The sequence below is a fragment of the Sander lucioperca genome, chromosome 16 (assembly GCF_008315115.2).
Source record: "Sander lucioperca isolate FBNREF2018 chromosome 16, SLUC_FBN_1.2, whole genome shotgun sequence".
Taxonomy (NCBI): domain Eukaryota; kingdom Metazoa; phylum Chordata; class Actinopteri; order Perciformes; family Percidae; genus Sander; species Sander lucioperca.
Genome location: NC_050188.1, coordinates 5,219,167 through 5,242,610, shown reverse-complemented (window position 1 = coordinate 5,242,610; position 23,444 = coordinate 5,219,167). Strand labels below are relative to the sequence as shown.

General features: G+C 39.7%; 1 protein-coding gene and 1 long non-coding RNA gene across 3 annotated transcripts in view; one reads left to right on the top strand and one right to left on the bottom strand.

Annotated features, from left to right (window-relative positions):
- The window catches only part of fam135b (family with sequence similarity 135 member B), a 65,165-nt gene that overhangs the window by 23,527 nt on the left and 18,194 nt on the right, over nucleotides 1-23,444 (top strand). For both annotated transcript variants that reach the window (XM_031287181.2, XM_035993179.1), the window contains 4 exons: nucleotides 9,165-9,304; nucleotides 13,439-13,509; nucleotides 14,821-14,994; nucleotides 17,241-17,367. In XM_031287181.2, coding sequence (XP_031143041.1) covers nucleotides 9,165-9,304; nucleotides 13,439-13,509; nucleotides 14,821-14,994; nucleotides 17,241-17,367 — 512 coding nt within the window. The remainder of the gene's footprint in view (nucleotides 1-9,164; nucleotides 9,305-13,438; nucleotides 13,510-14,820; nucleotides 14,995-17,240; nucleotides 17,368-23,444) is intronic.
- Nucleotides 89-14,905, bottom strand: LOC116041289. Its single transcript, XR_004102894.2, has 3 exons — nucleotides 14,797-14,905; nucleotides 1,902-2,030; nucleotides 89-200 (listed from the first exon to the last, which is right to left on the bottom strand). It is a non-coding gene; the product is annotated as an uncharacterized LOC116041289 (long non-coding RNA).

Sequence of the window (23,444 nt, the reverse complement as noted above, 5' to 3'; positions counted from 1 at the left end):
TGGCAGAAATGGGCTTCCATAGACGAAGAAATAACACATTCCTCATGTTGGAATTTTAATTCATAAGCCAAAAAAAAAGAAGAAATTACTTACTTGGTCTGGTATGACTTGTAACTTGCAGTATGTTGGCTAATGTAGGCAAACTTTGGAGAGAGATTGCTGGGCTCTTTAATCCAAACATGGAAAAAGACGAGACACTTCTGTGAGAAGAAAATATAACTTACATGTATAACTTACAGTAATTCAATGCAACACCAACATACACAACAATCTCAAAATTAACAATGCCCACCTTTCTGTCTCAATTGAAATCTAACATAACATTTACAGAAGTAGACCTCATAGCAAGGGTGTAACTTTGGGTTCAACATTAGGGGGGGGGGGTTGCTTGTTTAAACATTAGGGCCAACACATTATAACCGGCGGGGTCTGGTGGTTGTCCTCCAAGGACATTTTGAGCATTAAAAGCTTTATTTCCTGCATTCTGGTGATTTTTTCAATTTGTGCCTTTTCTGCATGCAAACTTCTTTATTCATGTAAATATTATTATTATTAATTAAATAATGAATCTGCTGTATTGTTCAAAACTTTCTGCAGATTCAAAACATTACTCATGTTTTGGGATGAGATATATATATATATATATATATATATATATATATATATATATATATATATATATGTATTGTTTTAGAAATTATGCACATCTTAATAACAAATATTTGCTTGCCACAGCATTTAAACTCTGACTTCATTACCGCGGCAAGTTTTGATTATTGGGGGGGGGGAGGGGGAATCAGAATCAGAATCAGAAAGGGCTTTATTGCCAAGTACGTTGCACATACGAGGAATTTGTTATGGTGTCAAGAATATAAACAATATAAGTATAAACATATACACACAGTATGTATTAATTACGATAAAATAAATTTAAATAATTAGTAAATAGTATAGGAGTGCACGCCTATGCCTGTGCCTGAGTATGGCTGTTGTATTAGACTGCATTGCATTGTACAGGTGCTGCCTTCCCCTTGTATGCAAACAACATTGCTATCAATGTCAAAGCCGAAATCTCAGCAAAGCAGCTTTCTTATCAAGGTCTTATCGCTTCTGCTCCCTTGGTACTAAATGTATTGTTTAATCAATCCTGTTAAACAAACTGGCATTCAAAGGGAATAGAGTATGTGTGAGTGTAGCAAGGACAACTGCAGCAGCTACACTTCATTGATTTAGTCAATTTGGCCAAACTGAAGGGCCACCCAGCAAAGGAAAGAGGGCATGAAAGCACCTGGGGGAGATCACAAGTCCTTCAAAGGTCAATCATTTATGTTAATTCAGTTCACAGTCTATAATCCACCTAACTTGTAGGGGTGTAACGATACATCGATGTGGATCGATATATCGATTCAATCCTCAGCGATCCAATCTTATCGATACAGTGAAAATATGGATACATATCCTCATCTTTAAGATGCGCCTTTATTTTAAAATTCCCACTTTATACGTATTATTTTTATTAAAAATAGTAGTTTGTTTTTAATTGAAATGTCTGGAAGAGCTTAGTAATGAAATTGTCAAATCATATTTTAGTTGCTTTTTGTAAATATATTTAAATGTAATTGATTGTGTTAAATTGGCTTATGTATTGGCTAGTACAGGCCCCTGAAATGAATCGAAATCCTATCGTGGCAGACTTTGTGATATCAGTAAATATTGTATCGTTTTCCAAAGAATCAATATCGTATTGTGATGAAACGCGTGATTTGGACCCCTGCTAACTTGTATGTCTGTACAGTCGGCGAAAACACAAACACAAGGAGACATGTAAAAAAAATATCTGTCAGATTGTGAGGCGACAGTGCTAACACGGAGACACAACTCCTTCCACATACAATACATACCCAGAGGGATTACGCTGTCTCTGTCACACATCCACAAAGTCTTTGACAACAGTCATGCTCCCACACATCTGTTGTCCTGGCAGGAGCTGCTTGATATTGCTAGTAGTGACAGCGTTATCAGGAGGAGGCCTACAGAAAGAGGAAGAGTAGGAATGAGACTGAAAAGAGCACAACCTCAGCAGGGGATTTCAGAGACCTATCACGGCATGCAGCTGGACAGCAGGGGAGCCAGGGAGAATGTGTCAGTTGGTAGGAATAATTATATTGCACACAAACGTGTTGCAGTGTAGTTGTAGTGTTGTAGCATGGCAAATGTTGAAAATCAAAACACATATCTGTTTCCCCCATGCATCCAGTCTTTATGTTATCCTAGGCTAAGCTAAGTGGACACTGGCTGCAGCTTCATATTTGGTACAAAGATATGAGAGTGGTATTGACCTTCTCATGTCTCTCAAGTGTTTGTCTCAAAATGTTAAATTTTTCCTTTATGTTACTAGGACATTTAAAGGTTGAGCATGCACAGACACATATGTAGAGTAGATGAGATTTATCCAGCCTAATCCCATAGAAATACGTACCTCTTAACACTGCATTACGTGGTTGGTGGAAGCAGTGTTGGGGAAGTTACTTTTAAAAAGTAGTGTTTGCTCGTTACTCGTTAATTCTTAAAAAAGTAATCCGTTACTTTACTTAGTTACCCCCTATGGAAAGTAACTTTTTACTTTACTCGTTACTTTTACGTTACTTTTAAAAGCAGGCATCTCTGGCAGAGACTGAAGTTAATTATACAAAAACTATCTTTGACATAAAGCCAATATATGGTTTATCAGTGAAGTGTCTGAACTCCACTGCAGACTGGATTCTCTCCTCACAGAGTGACGGCTGATTCATTATGAACGAGTCGAACGCGGGTTGAATGCACATCAGCAGGTCATCGGCGTTACACGGTGTTAGTGTATACTATGTAATGTCTGTATCGACTTGTACCGGGGTCCGTGCATTGTCGTAGACACATGCAGCCTCTTTTCTGGAAATCCACAGAGTACACAGCGGTCCACTGCGTGTATGCATGAGGCCATCTCCACCGCATCCATCTGTGAGGTTGTCAGCTGAGTCTGCCTGGCTCAGAGCACCATCCAGCAAAAAGCCACAAAGCTTAAAAAGCTCTCAAAAGTTAGCTTTGGCTGCTTCTCGCTTGTCATGATTACTCTGCTACCTCTGTTATGTCGCGTGTGGAGCTTGTGAGCGCGCAGCTGAAAAGGCAGTGTCGCTGTCAAATCTGTCCCTGGGAAAAGCAGCGTTGCACCGAATTCAAAAAGGAAATACGTTTCATTACCAAATTTTCCGTAGTAGCGCATTACACTACTTTTTATCCCAAAAAGTAGTTACGTTACTGTAACGCATTACTTCGTAACACGTTACACCCAACACTGGTGGCAAGTAATGTGTCAGAATTATGTGCTGGCATCACGGAAAATAATGCCAATAGAAAGTCAATTAGGACGCTTTGTCATGGTGGACACACTAGTTCCCCAGTTCAACACAGCCCTGTCTCAAAGACAGGTGAGGTAGTATAAAAACAGTCTGCATTGGTAGGAGGTTGGGGTGGATCGATGGGTCAAACAAACCCAGGCCTTTTACTCAGGAGACTGTTGTTTGTGTGTAAGACCAAAAGTCAACATTGACTTTTTCTAACTTATGTATGCAAGATAAAAATACGTAACGTATTTAACTTACGTCACAGAGCCTACATAACATACAACACGTACAGAATGTATGTCAACCCAAACCATGATATTTGCCTAAACCTAAACAAGTAGTTTTTTTTTGCCTAAACCTAAATTGTCTCCGTACTGCTGGCACGTAATTTTAAGCACCACCACGTCATGCTGTGTTAAGAGCTCGTTGTCATTTCATGCATTTCTGTAAGATCAGGTTGGATTTATCATTGTTCATTACATGTGAGTATGCATGTTTGATGCTGCACCCACTATTTGAGAGGATCTGGGAGAAGAAGGAAGTACCAACAGACTTGAAGGAAGGCTATATGGTCAAGCTTCCCAAGAAAGGAGACTTCAGCAAATGCCCTAACTACAGAGGAATCATGCTTCTCAATATCAATATCTTCAACAGTGTCCTCATGGAACGAATAAAGGAAGCCGTGGACCCGCTTTCGGCAGAATAGATCATGTGTGGACCACATTGCAACTCTCTGTATCATAGTTGAGCAATCACTGGAACTCTCTGCTGTACATCAACTTGATAGACTACGAGAAGGCGTTAGACAGAATCGACCGAGAAACCCTGGCACCTCAGGAAATTGAACAACATGATGAGAAACTCCTGCGAAGGGATGAGCTGCAGAGTTATCCATGGTGGACGGCTCAATCAAAGTTTCCAAATGAAGACTGGCATCAGACTAGGCTGTTTACTGTCCACTTTCCTCTTCATCCTGGTTATAGATTGGATAATAAAGACCACATTTTGGAGCTCCAAAGAAATCAGCCAGCTGACAAAGCTTCAGCTTTGTCATACAGTGTCAACAATGCAACTTCAGTATAAGAAATGAAGTTATTTAAAGGAAGGCAACATCAAATAGATAGGTCTTCAGCCTTGATTTAAAAGAACTGAGAGTTGCAGCAGACCTGCAGTTTTCTGGGAGTTTGTTCCAGATATGTGGAGCATAAAAACTAAATGCTGCTTCCCCCTGTTTAGTTCTGACTCTGGGGACAACAAGCAGACCTGTCCCAGACGACCTGAGAGGTCTGGGTGGTTCATAGTGTACTAGCAGATCAGAAATGTATTTTGGCCCTAAACTGTTTAGTGATTTATAAACCAGCAAAAGTATTTTGAAATCAATTCTTTGATGCACTGGAAGCCAGTGTAGAGACTTCAGTACTGGAGTGATGTGATCCACTTTCTTGGTCTTAGTGAGGACTCGAGCAGCAGCGTTCTGAATCAGCTGCAGCTGTCTGATTGATTTTTTAGGGAGACCTGTAAAGACTCCGTTACAGTAGTCTAGTCTACTGAAGATAAAAGCATGGACAAGTTTTTCCAAGTCTTGCTGAGACATAAGTCCTTTAACCCTTGATATATTTTTAAGGTGGTAATAGGCTGACTTTGTAATTGTCTTAATGTGGCTGTTAAAATTCAGGTCTGAGTCCATGACTACACCAAGATTTCTGGCTTTGTCTGTTGTTGTTAACGTTATCGTTTGAAGCTGAGTGCTGACTTTTAATCGTTCCTCTTTTGCTCCAAAAACAACCACCTCAGTTTTTTCTTCATTTAATTTAAGAAAGTTCTGGCACATCCAGTCGTTAATTTGTTCAATGCACTTAGTCAGTTGTTGTATTGGACTATAGTCCCCTGGCGATAAGGTTATATAAATGTGTGTGTCATCCGCATAACTATGGTAACTTCTTTTGTTGTTTTCCATAATTTGAGCCAGTGGAAGCATGTAGATGTTAAACAGGAGAGGCCCCAGAACTGAGCCTTGGGGAACTCCGCACGTCATATTTGTATGCTCAGATGTATAATTCCCTATAGACACAAAGTAGTCCCTATTCTTTAAATAAGACTCAAACCTCTTTAGTACTGAGCCAGAAATGCCAACCCAGTTTTCCAATCGGTCTAGTAATATGTCATGGTCGACCGTATCAAATGCAGCACTGAGATCAAGTAATACCAAGACTGAAATTTTGCCACTATCTGTGTTTAAGTGGATGTCATTAAAGACTTTAACAAGAGCTGTCTCAGTGCTGTGGTGTGGTCGAAAACCCGACTGGAATGCATCAAAACTGTTGTTTAGTGACAAGAAAAGGTTCAGTTGTTGAGAAACCGTTTTTTCAATGATTTTACTTAAAAATGGAAGGTTTGATATCGGCCTATAGTTGCTCATTAGTGACGTGTCTAGATTGTTCTTTTTTAAGAGTGGCTTAATGACTGCAGTTTTCAGGGCCTGTGGGAAGATACCTGAGAGAAGAGACGTGTTTACAATCTGTAGAAGATCTGTAGCCAAACAATTTGCAATATTTTTGAAAAGGCCCGTTGGTAGAATATCAAGGCAGCAGGAGGAGGTTTTCAGATGTTGTATAATGTTTTTACGGTTAATCATATGAAATTGGGTCATATTGGAATCTGTTTTGCCTGGACACTGTGACAACACATATCCTGTACTCGATATGGAAGCACTGACTGTTTGTTTAATTTTCTGAATTTTGTCATTGAAGAAGGTGGCAAAATCATTGCAGGCCTTTGTGGATAAAAGTTCAGATGCTCCTGGTACTGGAGGGTTTGTTAACCTATCGACAGTAGCAAACAAAGCATGTGAATTATTATTGTTTTTGGCAATAATGTCCGAGAAGAAGGACCGCCTTGCATTCCTCAGTTCCAAATTATAAGTGCGAAGTCTCTCTTTATAGGTGTTGTAGTGGACCTGGAGATTAGTTTTTCGCCACCTGCATTCTGCTTTTCGACACTCTCTTTTTTCTGTTCTTACCAGTATGGCATTTCTCCATGGAGATCTTTTCTTATCAGAGACAGTTTTTACCTTAATGGGAGCAATGGCATCAATAACATTTGTAATTTTACAATTGAAATTGTCTACAAGCTCAGTGACTGACCCCTGAGAGGGTGGGTGTGCTGAATGAATGTTTCACTGGTGTTGTCAGTGATATACCGTTTTCTTATTAACTTTGTTTGGACACTTTTGTGCACAGAGATAGTGCCATTAAAGAAAACACAGGAATGATCAGAGAGAGCAGCATCAGTCACCACAACCTTGGAAATGTTCAAACCCTTCGAGATAATCAAGTCCAGAGTGTGCCCCTTGTTGTGTGTGGGCTCCGTCACATGCTGAGTCAGTCCATAGTTCTCAAAAATACAACACAGTCCCTCTATCCTGGGGGTTGTCAACATGAATGTTGAAATCACCAGCAATAACTACACAGTCAAAGTTAATACAGATTAAAGACAGCAGTACACTAAAGTCGTCAAAGAAGGATGCACAGTATTTAGGTGGCCTGTAGATAATTAGAAATATAGGTCGAGAGGGGGACTTTAGCTGAAGAGCCACATATTCAAAAGAAGCAAAGTTTTCATAAGCTATTTGAGTACATTGGAACGAGTCGTTAAATAAAATGGCGACTCCACCTCCTTTCTTATTCGCTCTATTCTCACTCATAAAACTGAAGTTAGGGGGAGCTGACTCAATGAGAACAGCATCACTGTTATTATGGTCTAACCAGGTTTCAGTTAAAAACATAAAATCAAGATTGTGTTTAATAATAAAATCATTGATTAAAAATGATTTACCCGCCAAAGACCTGATGTTTAGTAAGGCTAATGTTAGTGTGTTAAAATAATTATCTGTCTCGTTTTTTGGGACAGGCTGTGGCTGATGAGGAATGGATGCTAAATTTGCTAAGTTGGCAGTTAAGTGCTTCTTTTCACAACATAGATTGACGAAGAATTGAATACACAGGGCCCAGGCTTGTCCTGGAAAGAGTCATGAGTGCCACTAGGCATGCAGCCTGGGCCCAGCACATAACAGTTAAAGCTTGTTTCATTCTGTACACAAGCATACTTATCAGTCTGTTGAGAAGGAGTTAGCTGCCGTCCTTGAGGGGGCAGAGGTTTAAAGCCTATGCTACTCTACAGATCAGAGACGTGAAAGGACAACCAGGAACTCAATGATGAAAGTTAAAACATTCATTAACAGCTGCCTGAGGCGGATCTTGAACAGCCACTGGCCAGATACCATCAGTAACAATAATCTCTGGCAGAGAATGGGCCAACATCCAGTGGAAGAAGAGATCAAGAGAAGAATATGGGGGATGGATTGGCCAAGCACTCCGCAAACCAAATACAAGCACCTCCAGGAAGACCCTTTAGATGGAACCCCCACAAGGCCCCCAAGAAAGTGAGGGTGGTTCAAGAACATGTGGCGAAGGGACCTCAAGACAGACATCAAGCAGAGCGAGCTGACATGGAAAGAGCTGGAAAGACAAGCCCAAGACAGAAGACTCTGGCGAACTGTGGTCAACAACCTATGCTCCATGAACATGGAGCGATAGGCAGTCCCTCCAGAAAAACGGGATTATGCGATCGCATAATTCAATGCATAATCAGCCAAAGTCTGCATATTTATGCGGGGACCGCATTTTTTCAAATACGCCGCACTTTCGCCGCATAAATTGCCAATTTCCGCGCAAAATATGCAGGGCTTGCATAATCCCCGCATTTTTGTTGCAAAAAAGTCACATATATCTTAGCAGAAAGTTGAAAAATGTTGCCATTTCCCCCTGTTGCTATGGGAACGTTATGAAATGACGTAATTACGTGACGTGAACATCATCGAAGAGCTGCAAACCCCGCGATGAAGCCATGATGAAACCACAGTTTTTGCAAGTTCCAGCAATTTTTGCAAGTTCCTTCAATTTTTGCAAGTTCCTTCAATTTTTGCATGTTTCCACAATTTCATCGCATAAAATTCCATAAATATCCCGCATATTCCATTGCATTTTTTAAGAAAACGTGCCGCATAATCAAGGATTTTTGCCCGCAACAATCACAAAAAAACTCTGTATTTTTCTGGAAGGACTGGATAGGCGTAAGGAAGTAAAGAATGCATGTTTGACAACGTCCAACTTTCTTGCACGCATGGACATTTCCTATGCCACATTTTATTATTTCTTCTATCTATGCATAGTGATATGGTGTCTGGATGGCTCACTTAATGTTATTAACTCTACCGGATATTAGCTTGATTTCATCATAGCACTTTTCAATATACAAATTGGACAAACAGAAAGCTACTAGCTGCATTGAAAGTGCAGGGACATTGAATATCAGTTAGACAAAACATGAGCTGCCACTGAAATACTAATACACATATTCATAAATCTTAGCACATGTTCCTCGATCTAAATATACACACTCCGATCCCTCACCAATCCCAGTAAACATTTGCAAATGTTAGGTCACACATTTGCAAGACTCATTATGCAAATCTGGGTACATATTCACAAATCTGAGCACATACTGCAAATATCAGGATGGATTTGCCAAATGAAAGGCCTAATTTTATTTCTGGTTATGAAAAAAAGTGTATTTCTGAGACAACTCCATGTTAAACCATTTAACTATTAATTTAGTTTAGTACTGTAAAAGCTCTGCATTTAATAACATTACTGACTGTTACAGGGAATCAGTGATACTGTTGTTGTTTGTGTTAATTGTGCATGTTGTTGTGTCCCACACCAGGAGAATGCAACTTCAGCTCTGCAGGGGTTTACGACGGAGCCGTGTTCAGCCGGATATTTCAGATCCTTTACAGAAATGAGGAGATTACGGTGAATGACTGTATGATCTTCAAAGTCCACCTGCTATTGGAGGGAGAAAGGGTGAGTCAAGCCAGTGACATTTTCTGTACGCACGCACGCACGCACAAACACACACACACACACACACACACACACACAAACTTCCGGTTGAGAAAGAAGAATAAGAAAGGCTGCTTGCATTTTATCAGTAGTAACATTGAAAACAGATGTATGATGCATGTAGTTGAATTAAACTGCCATTAATTTATGCATTTTATCATCCACGGTTCTCTTCTACACACGTTTCTGGTCCCCACTCCGCCTGTCCAAATCAACAATACTTCCTTTTCATGACAGAGATATTAAAGCCATTTAATTAAAGCAGAAATCTAACATTACTATAGACTATCTTGCGATGGGATCGCACCAGTCACGATGCCAAATTGGGCCAGGGGTGTAAAGTGGGGGGTCCAATGGCTGATCCCTACTTCCGGCGCCCTTGCTCGGATCACACCCAAACTCAGCCTTCTTTTACTACACACCGGTAAAGTTGTGACACTAATGCGGTGACAAAATCTGTCCGTAGACAGAGATATACTGTATAAACACATGGCAAAGTACTCAAATCCACTTCTGTGGTAGTTTCCGCTTGTGTCTCCAGGATCACATTTTACCATGATGACACACAAACACACACACTCACACAAAAGGTGAAAACAATACCTACGTTGCTATCAAGGTTGGTAATGAAGAAGTCATATAATCATGCTGAATACTGGAAATAATGTAAATAATTTGCTTAAAGTGGCGTGAAATGTCTACGAGGGACAGTTTTTGTTCATTAGTTTATGTGCGTATATATAAAGCTTCGGTGGTAGAAGTAGTATTGATATATTTTACCTAAAGCACCCTGATATGTTGGCAACATGTTAAGCTCAGCATTGACCATTGACTTGGACAGACTTGCTCAGAGACTTGTGCTGACTACAGTGATCGTTTGTTAGGTTCTGCTATGGGTGAGCAGTTCAACCTAATTTTGATGTTGACTTGACAGAAGTCTGAAAAATACAGGATTACCAGAAAAAACAGACTAGCCATAACATTATTTTACTCCTTTCCATCCCGTTAATCACCTCACATCCCATCAGATTTATCTTTTAAGCTTCTGATGGGGGTTTAGAGTCTGACCCCCAGCCTGAAAACTATTGATTGTTGTGCTACACAAACACTGCATCGCCCTTCCCTCAGGAAAGTGCAGAAACTGTAGCAAATATACAGTTAGGCACAAGCAAATTGATGATAAGTTGGTGAGCTCTTCACAACAGTATAGCCCACCGGCCCTAAAGAGACTCTTAAAGGAAAAATACTTAACAACCGACACAGTAGGTGTAAAGGCCCTAGTAATGATTGGACCTGCAAACAGGGCCAGGCCCTCATCCTTTCCTGGGCGTACCTTATTGCAGTTGTTTCCTTTTTAACCAGAGATATCACTGGTTTTGAAAAGGTGATGAAATGACTGTAGGCTGTAGGTTGGGCCCCCAAAGCAAAATAGTGCAAGGGGCTAACCCTAACCCTAACTCTAAGGCTGGACCTGACGACCAAAAAAAAAATCAAGAAAAATGCATTGTACTAATTCTTAGCTAGCAAAGGTAATCTCCTTTTTCAAAACAATTCAGTCTGAACTATTCTAGACACAGAAACAGTATGAGGCTTATGGAGTTCAACAACTTTCCTCAAGGAATTAATGTGCTTCAGTTGACAGACAAATGTAAATTGCCGTGTCCCCTGACTGCCCATGTTCAGTTGAAATGGTCAGGTGTGTAAACCTGCCAGACAGTTATTGATGTTCTGTCCTTTATGGTTTCACCATGGGCAAAACCCCGAAAATCCACTCTGCCTGTTTTTGTTGTTGGACTCAAATTGATCATTGGTGACAGCGATGAGACAGGCTCGAGGTTGCGATGCGGGGGAGTAGCGATGGCCTCTGCTCGAAGCTAATCATCCATGTGATAGCCATAGCTCAGAAATTGACATTACCTTGCACCATCGCTCAGCTGTTCTGACATATGTCTACAGTACGGATGGCTGGGTTACTGTGGAAAGATCCCTGCTGCAGTCAGAATGTGGATAGTCTGTCTCACATGGCTCTGCATGACTCCTAATTTTAGAAGATTTCATTAAACATAGACATTCATGTGGAGGTGTGGAGGAGCTTCAAGGCATATCAGATTTCAGCTGTAAGCTCTCCCGAAGGCTCCCCGCTCATTAACCTTCCGGAGGTTATCTGCCGCTCACAGCTACAGATAGCACGGACAAAAATAGCCCCTCGTTTCCCCTGTGTACACCCATAGACTGTATGCTTAATCAATCTGAACATCAATATCGGGCAGAACTGCAACGATTTGTATGTTTGCTGTACAATATGCGAGTACGTTTTAGACAAATGTAAGAAAAAAGAGAGGAAGAACTGTGTATGCCTTTTATAATAATTAGCAACACTGCACCTCAGTCTTCAAAAGACTCCACTCATGGAACTGCCTTTGTAGTTCACCCAAACCTTTTTCCACTTTCTTTTTGAAATTCAAATAGGTGCTCTGTATTTCCATACACCATGGTATTCTATGGCTCTTTGAACATGAGAGTAATACAATTCAGTTCGATCTACATCAGATTCAAAGAAAGGCAGGATTACAGGTTGTAGATCACACAGTGAATTATTAAAAAGAACTAAATCAGCATTGCAAACAAGGTCGGTCACATTAAGTTCTATGCCAAATAGCTAAATTCATTCACACCATACAGTATATAGTGTAAATGTCCATCATATGTCACATATGTTGGCCACTTGTTGGTGATCGTTGGAGATCTTCATTGATTCATTATTTCATGTTTCATGTCATAAATGGTCAGGTCCGGAAATCCTCGAATCCAAGTCATTATTGTGCGAGTCCAAGTCGAGTCACAAGTCCAGTGAATAGCGACTCAAGTCCGAGTCCAGGACTCGAGTACTCCATCACTGACGGAAACATTTTAACATGTATTGTGTTTGCCTATACAGCCCAGTAATTCTATGGATTTACGTCCATATTGGAAGATTCCACACCTCTTGATTTACATCCAATGCCAATGTTCAGTGCCAATGCAGGAAGAAGTGTCGCCCCTTAATTAGCAAGGCAGAGAATATGAGAGTGGATATTGGGGGGAATCCAATATTTCCATTCGTGTCTGGCAATAGGTTAGATGAAGAATTATTGTGTGGACCATATTAATAAAAACAAAAGGTAAAAAAAACCCACACCAAATTAGAAAATATAATTTGTTTCAATGAGAATCAGAATCTATGTTCTAGGGAATCTATGCCAACCAGCATTAGAGCTTCCTTTAATCTGTTATTGTGTAGTCATATTAAAGGAACAAGCCACCGTTTGTTGAAATAGAGTAAGTGATTATTGTAAACATGACGCGTGGTTATTTTATGGGATAGATTGACCCATATTAGACCTGTACTCACACAGAGTTGCTGCGTGATATCTCTGCGCCCAAGTAGCAGTGCTTCGCCCCAATATAGACCCAAATCAATATCTGCCTAGGAAAATCGTCTAGTCTTAATCTGCATTGATATTTTTACTCGTTGTAAATACGCAGGCCACAAGAAGTAATTAGGTTGTTTTTTTGTTGTTGTTGGCTCACTTTTACTCACGACATGCTAACCGGCAACAAACAATTCCATTCACTATGCTAAGCTAAGCTAGTGGCGGCGCTGCTGGACTAAGACAACGCATGCACTGAGACAAAAATGCATTTGCCTACCTATCTACATCTAGGGGAGACGGTGAATAACCCTATTTCAACAAACGGTGGCATGTTCCTTTAAGCCAAACATCGTTCATCTAAACACACTGCCCACACAAACATGACACAGAGAGCTGGTCTAAAATAGGCAAAGTATCCCTTTAAACATTTCATAGATTTCCTCAGCGGAAATTATTTGTTCTCTTTGCATCTCTAGTTGCTGTCTCATGTTGAAAACTAACAAATAACAAATGTTGAACTGGCATTCAAGCTAAAACAGCAGTAGTGCTTGTCTTATTTCCATGACAACTGGACGATTTAAGTATGTTTCCATGTGGCATTTTCATTATTTTGTTTGTGTCATGACACCTTGTTCCTATAATGTTAATGCATTAACAACACAGCTGTACCTGTGTTTTGCAGGTGGAGGAAGCCTTGAGTGAGGTGGACTTTCAGTTGAAGCTGGATCTTCATTTCACCGACAATGAGCAACAGTAGGTTTTTGAGCAGTTCAGAAATGTGTGTTTGTGTGTGTATGAGAGAGAGAGAGAGGGAGAGAGAGAGAGAGAGAGAGAGAGAGAGAGGGAGAGAGAGAGAGGGAAAGAGAGAGAGAGAGAGAGAGAGAGAGAGAGAGAGAGAGAGAGAGAGAGAGAGAGAGCACTAGACTTTCTCCTTGTGCAGCTTTTATGCAAGAGTGAGAATGCAAACTAGGCATGAATAAGGGCTATTATGTCTTTTGGGCCATAGCCATCTTTTTAAGCACCTGATCACAACTTATCTGCTAACAATACACAATTACTGTGATTTGTCTGTTTGCTTGGGACAAATAGAAGAATAAATAGGTGGTTTGCATTAGCATATGGCAAAAGGCAATGTTTTTGTTGGGGAACTGCTCTTGTATGAACCAGCAGCTGCACATCAGTGAAGAGTGTTGGTGTGCTTAAACTGTTAATTCCCCATTTTTGTCATACCTGTGTGATTATAGTACTTGTCCACACTACACAGGACTGAGTTATGGAGCCCCTTGTCGATATCATAGCATGGGCACTGGTTGCCTTTACTCAGAGTCTGTACGGCTGTAGAATATATAGGTCTCCATTTCAATTAAAGTCAAGATTCAGACTCTTTCTCTCTGACTTTATTTCATAGCTCTTAAGGACAGGACAATATACAGTATACAGAGCAAAAAACAGATGGATGGGGGAAAAAAAGAAAGATATTTTTTTTTTATTTTGATAAAGTTTTGCGAGAGAACACAAAAGTTTCTTGGGAGAACGCAAAATAATTTCTTTTTTTTTTGCTCCCCCATGTCCTTCGTAAATATAGGCTCAATAATGATGTTAGGTTATTGTTAAGCAGTAGTCCACATTCTCAGACATCAGAAGAGTCTGGTAAAACGCAAAGAGCTGTTGCTTTGAGCTACAGGCTCTCCAGAGTCAGACTAAATGGATATAACATTTCTTTTTAATGTGTGCAATAAAATCAGTTAATATGCATTTTATTAATCGGTACTCTCTGTAGTTTTGCATCAGCACTGTAGCACTGCAATACAGAGTTTGAGCGAGTTTTAGTTGTTTTACAGTGTTTGGATTTACATATTGTTACCTTAAAAAAAAAACGTATAATATAATATATAATTTAATGCTGTCCATTGGTGAGTGTGTATAACTGGAATAGGCATTAAAAATGGGGAAAGAAGCCTACCAAAAACAAGAATTCTGCAGATTACTCCTATAAGAGTATGTTGAAGTATTTGTCATTTTTGTATTAATGTAACTCACTGTCGCTCTTCTTCCATTCCTCAGGCTGGCAGAGATAGCGACTGTCCCGTTGATCAGCAGTCGGACCCTCACCCTCCACTTCCACCCGCGGAGAGGCCTCCACCACCACGTCCCTGTCATGTTCGACTACTTCCACCTGTCCGTCATTTCTGTCTCCATACATGCTTCACTGGTTGCCTTACATCAGCCACTAATCAGGTAGAGTTCACAGGGGCATTTTGCAGACTATTTGCAGACCTTGAATTCACAAAAAAAGCAGAAAAACCCTTTTGGTATGATCTGAAAACAGGGCACCAACTGAATGTAAGCTCTGTCCTCCTTTGTAACTATATGGAACATATCCAGTTTACATTCATAACAGTGGCATATTTATCACTCAAAATATAACGTTATTTTTAAAACAATGGGTCCTCGATTTCAGACATAGACAGACAAAAGCAGCTTTTCATTTCTAGCTAACGACCATCTGTTTTGAAAGCTGACAACTACGGTTGGCAGATTTTAAGAATTGTAACTAGCTAGCTAATTAAGCTAACGCCAGCTCCATGAGTTGGTTGAACACAACTCTCTGGCTGAATCATTAATGTTTCCAGCTGAGAAATTTCCATTCTAACCTTACCCTGTTTGCGGCTTAGCTAACATTTATTTCACTTTTTATATTACAAGAGAAAAAGGCTTTTAGGATGTTTAAACTTCTCTGAATTCAATAAAGGGAAGGATAGAGCCGCTAACATTAGCCTAAACTCTGGTAGCATCCAGGACTGCCTTCGAAATAAAAAGGCAAAAAAGGCAAAGGCAACTGCAACTGTTACAAGCAAAATGTAACCAAATAAGTTAATGATGTGCTTCTTTTAAGCCCGGGAAGTAATGCTTGGTTTGGTTGTGAGCTCATTACACAGACACTGACAAGTACAGCTTGCATTCGAGCACTTAATCACTGTTAAACCCATTCCTTAAGACTAAAACACCACATTTCAAATTCTTTAAATTGTGGGTATCACTCTATAGCCCCATGCACATTGCTTCAACATGTTAAGAAATCTAAAGCTTGATAGGCCCAAGGATGAATAATAAAACGAGCCGGCTACTTCAGGTTTAGCGCTCCGCTAATTTGTCCTGTGGTTCTTCTAGACTTTCCAAACGTTACCGGACCGAATGGATCAAATCCTAATAGTGAAACGAGTCATTTCCCGGGGGTTGTAATGCTCACGTGAGAAACACAGAAATTGAAATTCCACTGTTTGGTCCCTAGGCTGTGTCAAATTGGCTTTAAAGCCTGGCACCAGTGTTGCCAACTCTTTTCCAATGAAGGTAGCTAGCAGCACCAGCTCCAAAAGTCGCTAAAAGTAGCTAGATGAGCTCATTTGCATATTTGTGACGTCATTACACAATAATTTTCATAAAGCCTAGTGGTTGTGTCAGCAAGGTAGATAGAAAGAAATAGAAATCTTTTGCCAAATAATCACAAATTCACTACAGAAATTAATATTACATTATAAATATTAGTAAGGTAGCCTATCTTTGAAGTAAAAGAAGAAATTCTACAAAGGGAGGGAGGAAGATCGATAAAGAATTCTCAAAGAAGGCTGGTTTGCCCAGGGCCAGGCCAGCTCAGCGGCGTCTTTCTCCCGTCGCGTCCCGCTGTCTCTGGTACCTACACCGGCCCCGGCACCCTGTCCCTTCTCCCCTTCTATCTGCCTGCGCAGTGCTGCTGCACATGACGAGAGAGCAGAGAGGGGAAGAGCTGCTCCTTTACTTCTCAGTCACAGAACAGAAAAGAGAGGTGACTGTTTTGGCTGCAACAAGAGAGAAATAACCCACGTGCTCACTGGACAATACTGGCATCTTTTCTACAGAAAGTCGCCAAATTTGGCGCTAGTCGCTTTTGTAAAAAAAAGTCGCTAAGAGGGTCAGAAAAGTCGCTAAATCTAGCGACAAAGTCGCTAAGTTGGCAACACTGCCTGGCACACTTCCTGGGGGCCTGGATAGGCCTGCTGTGCCTAGCTATGGCTGCTAATCTATAGGACAATTGCTATTCGTTGCAGGGGTTTAGCAAACAGTCAAATTTGACTTGTAGAGTTTTAGAAACTGGCCACACTGGGAAGATGTAGAGTGAAAACTATAATTGCAATCCATAATATCAAGAACAGAAGAACTCGAGTGAATGAGCTGCTAGCACAGCTTTTTCCTCCTTCCTATTAGTTTTGGCAGTCACAATTAAGAGTTGTATCCGTTAGCTGCTTGAATGGATAGTTTTCCAAACACTTATCTGATTAATTCAGCTGTCAACATCATATACTCCGTGTTAAGCCATGCATTACATAGATTACTGCAGGAACTGATTGATTGGAACAGTAGCAGCTCCTGTCTCTCAGCTTATCTGTCTTCCTTCACACACACTAATGGTTTGTCCCTGCATGTGTCCCTTCCTGTTCTCTCTGCAGCTTTGCACGTACAGGGAAGGGCTCCTGGCTGGGGAAGGGCTCGCCAGACAGCCCGAGCGACCCATCTGCCATGTCTGTAGAGAACCTTGTGTTCGGAGCTGGCTACTGCAAGCCTGTCATCTCTGAGGTATGTTAACCTTTAGCAGTTCAGCTGTGCTCAAATTGAAAGTCACAGACAGTCAAAGCCCGTTTTGTCTCACAAAGCTAAAAAAAACAGCTCAAAATGAGCCAGGATCCGTTCAGCTGGTTGTTCCCTTTTTTTTTTTGCAAGCATGCAGCTAAATGCCAAGTGATGACGTAAATGTGATCTCGGTTTGGGGACAGAGGCCGATGGATTTAGTTGTGATTTGTTTTGGCGTGTCACGCAGAAGCAATAGGATTCAGCCCAAGAGCCGAGCAGAGAGTCATTCTGATCTGGATTACGGATCCTGGACTAGTCTGTCCCTCCGAATCTGTAATTTGTAGGGGCTCCGTGGAGTCGTAAGGCTTAAAGACCAGAGGCCAACACAGAGATTATTACTGCGCTGCACCGTGGCTTTTTTTTTAATAAAATCTGATTAACCCACCTGCCAAGGCGTGTAGGCTCCGTTCTTTGCATCTGGAAGTGATAGTAGCTCTCACTGGACATGATGGTGTAGTCTTGTCCCCTCCCGCTCATGCCTTTGTGCCCATGTAGAGTGTAGTTAAGCTGCACAATTGCATGATGACTGAAATGATAATCAAATAACTGTTATCATAATTGTTAATCGTGGTTATATATGTCTTACTTTATAGGAACTAAATGATTTTACAAATATGACCCTTTAATCACTTAAACACACAGTTGCTCTCAGAGCAGTATTTCCTAAGTAGTAGTACTTTATTTAGTTTAGAAAGCTGTTTAGACAAACTTGGCACATAGTCTGATCTGGTTTGCATTGACTGGTTTGTGACAAGTGAGAATTCAGTTTCAGGAAGTAACATTACATTCCAGCTTTTGTCTCTCTGGTTTGGCCAATCCATTCTGTTCAGAGCCAGTTGTTGCCCTGTTTCCAGACTCTCTAGCTATGCAAAGCTAAGATAACCTTCTCCGAATTTTTTTGCAGCTGTGAGCTCCCCCATTCCATGTGCATTGCATTGCATTAAAGGAAAATACAGCATGTTCCAAATCCATAGTACACACAAATTATTATCAAGTTTTGAGTACTGTACGTAGTGTGTTCACACAGGAAACGTGAGGAAAGAAAGTAGACGTAACAGAAGACGGAAGCCATTTTGGTTGATGTACACTATTTTCCCACAATGCATTCTACAAAGGACATGCAGGAGCTGCTCACAGCTTGGACAAATTAAAATAATAGTTTGACAGCTTGATTTAGATCCTGTTAGCATGAAATGGTAATGTTTTTCTTTGCATACTAACTGCTGAAACAGTATACTGCTGTATGATGATCCGTATGTAGTACTCACTGTATAGAATCAGCATGGAGTATTTAACACATTTGAAATGAAGTGGATTTAGTTTGCGTGCTGATCTTTGAGCACAATAACTTTAGTCGGCTTACCAGTATCAACATACTATACTCAAAACCTGCTTAGAATTTACATGTGGTAGCCTATAGTCTTGAAACATATGGTCCATATGAAAAGAACCTCTTGTTTGGACTCTTCTCTGGACTGCATGCACCGTTTTCATTTTGTAAACCATGTAGCCATTTTCTTCAATCAACATCTCATTAGTTTTCCAATTATTCCAACTTATGTACAGTTGTAAAAGCGTCGGTTCCATTTTTTCCATGCATCTCTTGAGTCCCTCCGGACGTCACATTCTACACTTTAAATCTTTATGAGCGCAATGGTTGCCCCCCCACCTCTCCGCACACACACACACACACACACACGTTTTCACTCCCACCCCTGGCTAGGCACTTTAATAAGCTCTGTGTTTAGCCAAGCAGGGGGGTTTCCTTTGATCACAGTAATGAGATCTGCTCACAAGCACCACGTACCACATAGCTGCAGGTGAAATGTACACAGAACGCCGCCTCCTCCTTCATCCTTATTTATTTAGAGCTTTTTATCTGCGGCTACACTACGTTTTCAGCACTTTCCCACACCACAGCATTGCCTCTAAGTGTTATGTTATTTATGGAAGATGAAAAAAATAAATCACATGTTGTACATTTCCATTGATATCAGCCGTTGCATCTCAAAAGGAAGGGAAAAGTTCCCTCTGTGCAGCGGTGGAAGAAGTATTCAGAACCTTTACTTAACTAAAAGTACTAATACTACACTGTTAAAATACTATATTACAAGTAAAAGTCATGCATTGAAAACTTAAGTAATAGTATGTAAGTATCATCCAAAAAATTGACTTAAAGTATTAAAAGTAAAAGTACCCAATGCAGAAAAATCCTCCCATTTTAGAATCTGGAAACGATCCAAACAGTTCTGTCAATCAACTAAGTGTTTAATGGTCTAATCATTTCAGCTGGACTTGTAGGCTGTTATATTGTTGGCTAGTTTAATTTATAATAAAAGATTGTATTTTATAAACTGTTTTGTGTGCAAAAAATCTTCATTTGTAACGTAACTAGTAACTAAAGCTGTCAGATGGATGTAGTGGAGTAAAAAGTACAATATTTCTCTCTGAAATGTAGTAGAGTAGAAGTAGAAAGTGGCATGAAAAGAAAAGACTCAAGTAAAGTACAAGTACCTCAAATTTGTACTTAAGTGCAGTTCTTGAGTAAATGTACTTAGTTACATTCCACCACTGCCTCCAAAGTATAAATGATGATATATATATATATATATATATATATATATATATTTGAGAGGAAAATGATGCTGTCAGAAGGCATACACCTGACAATCTCTGGTCTTTTTGGTGGAAATAAATCATGCGCCTGAAGATAATGCAGAAATCATGTCAAATATGCTGTCCTGATTGGACGCTAAGATACCACTACATAGTGATAGATAAATAGATAGATAGATAGATAGATATTGATCCCAAAAATGTCACACAGCACAGAATATACATACAATACTAGGATACAATATACATGAAATATAGGATACAATATACATACATACAATATACATGAAATATTAATAGGATAGAATACAAGAACAAATATTTAAAATATATACAAGTTGGGAATACAAAATGTACAACTGCTTAACTAGTAATGATAAAGATGTAGATAAACCTATTGTGCAAGTTGCACTTAGTGCAGATGTGTTGTCTAAGAGTCTTATCTAGCATCCAGTGATGAGGTGTTAAAAAGTTGTATTGCCTGTGGTAGGAATGATTTCTTGTAGCGGTCCGTGCGACATCGAAGCTGTTGGAGCCTCTTAGAGAAGGTGCTCCTCTGTTGGACCAGTGTGGGGTGGAGAGGGTGGTCGGGGTTATCCAGTGCGACGGTGAATTGCAAAAGCTGTATCAACAAAAGCATAAATTCTCAGGTCAGGTGAAATATAGGACTGAAGGGCATCCCGGACATTGTCAGCGCAGTGAGAAACTAGTTTCTCACTGGTTTCAGGATAATGACTAGTTCATACTGAAAAATAGCTATTTTTCTCTGGCCCTCGCTCGCAGACTGATCCAGGCAGGCCTCTATAAAAGGTAAAAAGAATTATGAAACTAAACATACAGATGTTCCTTCCTGGTTTCGGGTATCCTGCACTGCTGCAATTACAGAGCGCACGCAGGTATGATGATAGGGCCGGAGACTTTACCTGCTAGGGGCAAATTACAGTACATCCCCAGATACTCAGGCATTACATGCCTTTCAAAGCTCAGAGCCCCATTGGCGCTGCCAAAACATCCCAGACATGAGGAGGTGTCGCTGGGTAGCAGACCAGCGGACGAGGGCGGTCACTGGTAGGGCTGGGCAATTAACTGAAATTTTAATCGCGATTAAGATTTTGGCTCGTAATGATCATAAAAACAGATGAATCGATTATTTTGCATATTAGATTTTGCAATTAAACTCTTGTTTTGTCTGGTGTTCTAAATTAAGAAAAATTTCAAACAGCAAAAGTACTAAGAGAAATTTCACAATTCAAGTTGATTTCACTGTTGATTTGTTAAACTGTTTGGTTACACTTTACTTGAAGGTATCTACATAAGAGTGACATGACACTGTCTTGAACGTGTCATAAACATTATAAACAAATCATGAACGTTTATGACATAACGCTTCTTTTAGTGTCATTCGGTTTTTGTTATGACAAGTTATGGTTAGGTTTGGGTTAAAACGCACCGCCCGGGATGGCCGCTGCTAGAGGCAGGGGCACAAGGGGACCACTGGTGTGAATAAAACACTTAAAAACCTCCTTAAAAAGCTGGGTTCGGTTATATAAAAGCTGTTTAAAATAATGGCAGATATTAAAAGCAGGTTAAAAGAACCACTGAACAGGACGGACAGTGGAAGATTAAAACTTTAAATAAAAGGTCATCTCCACACCTGTCCTGGTCTCTCTCCTAGAGACATTACAAAATAAATAATTAAAATAAATTATATATATATAGAGTTATGTAAATAAATAGCCCGGCGTCGCAATACAAAAGAAATTCTATCCCAGTATTAAAAACATATTATTTAACCTCAAAAATAAAAATAAAAATATTTAAAGGGTCTAAAATACTGTCTGAATTACTTGAGTTAGGGTTAGGGTTCATGTGTCATGACAGTGTCATGTGTTCATGACAGTGTCATGTCACTCTTATGTAGATACCTTCAAGTGTTACCAAGTTGATTTCAAAATTGACCAAAATAATCGTGATTATGATTTTTTTCCACTATATAGCAGACCTAGTCACTGGTCACATTCAAGGATCCCTAGCTCCAGATTAGGACAGCTGCTACAATGATAGCTGTTTGGGTAGAATGCTATTAGCTCTTCAAGGAAGATGAATGAGAGACATGATTATACAGCTATATCAAGGCTTTGGGAATTTGTGGCAGTTTGGACTTAACCAGTGGTGTAATGTACTGTAACTAAGTACATTTACTCAAGTACTGTACTTAAGTACAAATTTGAGGTACTTTGTTTTCATGCCACTTTCTACTTCTACTCCGCTACATTTCAGAGAGAAATATTGTATTTTTTACTCCACTACATTCATCTGACAGCTTAGTTTCTTTACAAATTAGGATTTTTGCACACAAAACACACACAGTTTATAAAATACAATGTTTTATTATAAATTAAACTACCCAACAATATAACAGCCTACAAGTCCAGCTGAAATGATTAGACCATTAAACACTTAGTTGATTGACAGAACTGTTTGGATCGTTTCCAGTTTCTAAAATGGTTTCTAAATTTTCTGCATTGAGAAATTTCAATACTTCTTTTAATACTTTAAGTACATTTTCCTGATGATACTTACATACTATTACTGACGTAACATTTTCAATGCAGGACTTATATTATTAGGTAATTTTACAGTGTGGTATTAGTACTTTTACTTAAGTAAAGGACCTGAATACTTCTTCCACCACTGGACTCAACACATATTCTAAATTGCAATGGCGGAATCCACTTAATACTTCTAGTGCATTGTTAGAGAGCCACCTACTGGAAAAATGGTCCATATTACAGCTTATACTGTATTTAGAACACTCAAAAGCAGGGGCTGATTGTATTTGAGCTATGGGAATTCTTTTTGATTTTAATGTTACTTATCAAGCCACTTGCTTCCTTCAGCTTTGTACCTCACTTGGCATTGTTGAATCTTTCATTGTATGATTTTAGCTCAACAAATTTGATCTTCAGCTTTCATTATTTTTGAAATTAAAGATGTTAAAGGCTGGATATTTAAAAAGAAAAAGGGTAGGACGTGAAAAGCATTTTGCTTCTTCTTAACTTCCTTTCGGACAAGAGTATTTATTTATTATTATTTATTCTTGCCTTTTCTTTTTTCATAGTGAAGTACTTTTGTGTCTTGCATTTTAAATTCTTAGTTTATTCTTTTGTATGTCGTCCGAAATAAACTATCCATTCATCTACACATAATTTTATGTCCACAATTTACTGTTCCTTTTACCCTTCATGCCCCAGACAAACGTTGAAACGCCTTGGATTCCGGGTCAACTTCCGATACTTGTGAACTTTTAAAAGTTCATAGCAGGGATGCCTTACATCCTCCTCAGGCCACATACACGTATTGATCTGCTTTTACAGCTTCACAGCAAGCTGTGTTTAGGGGCCATT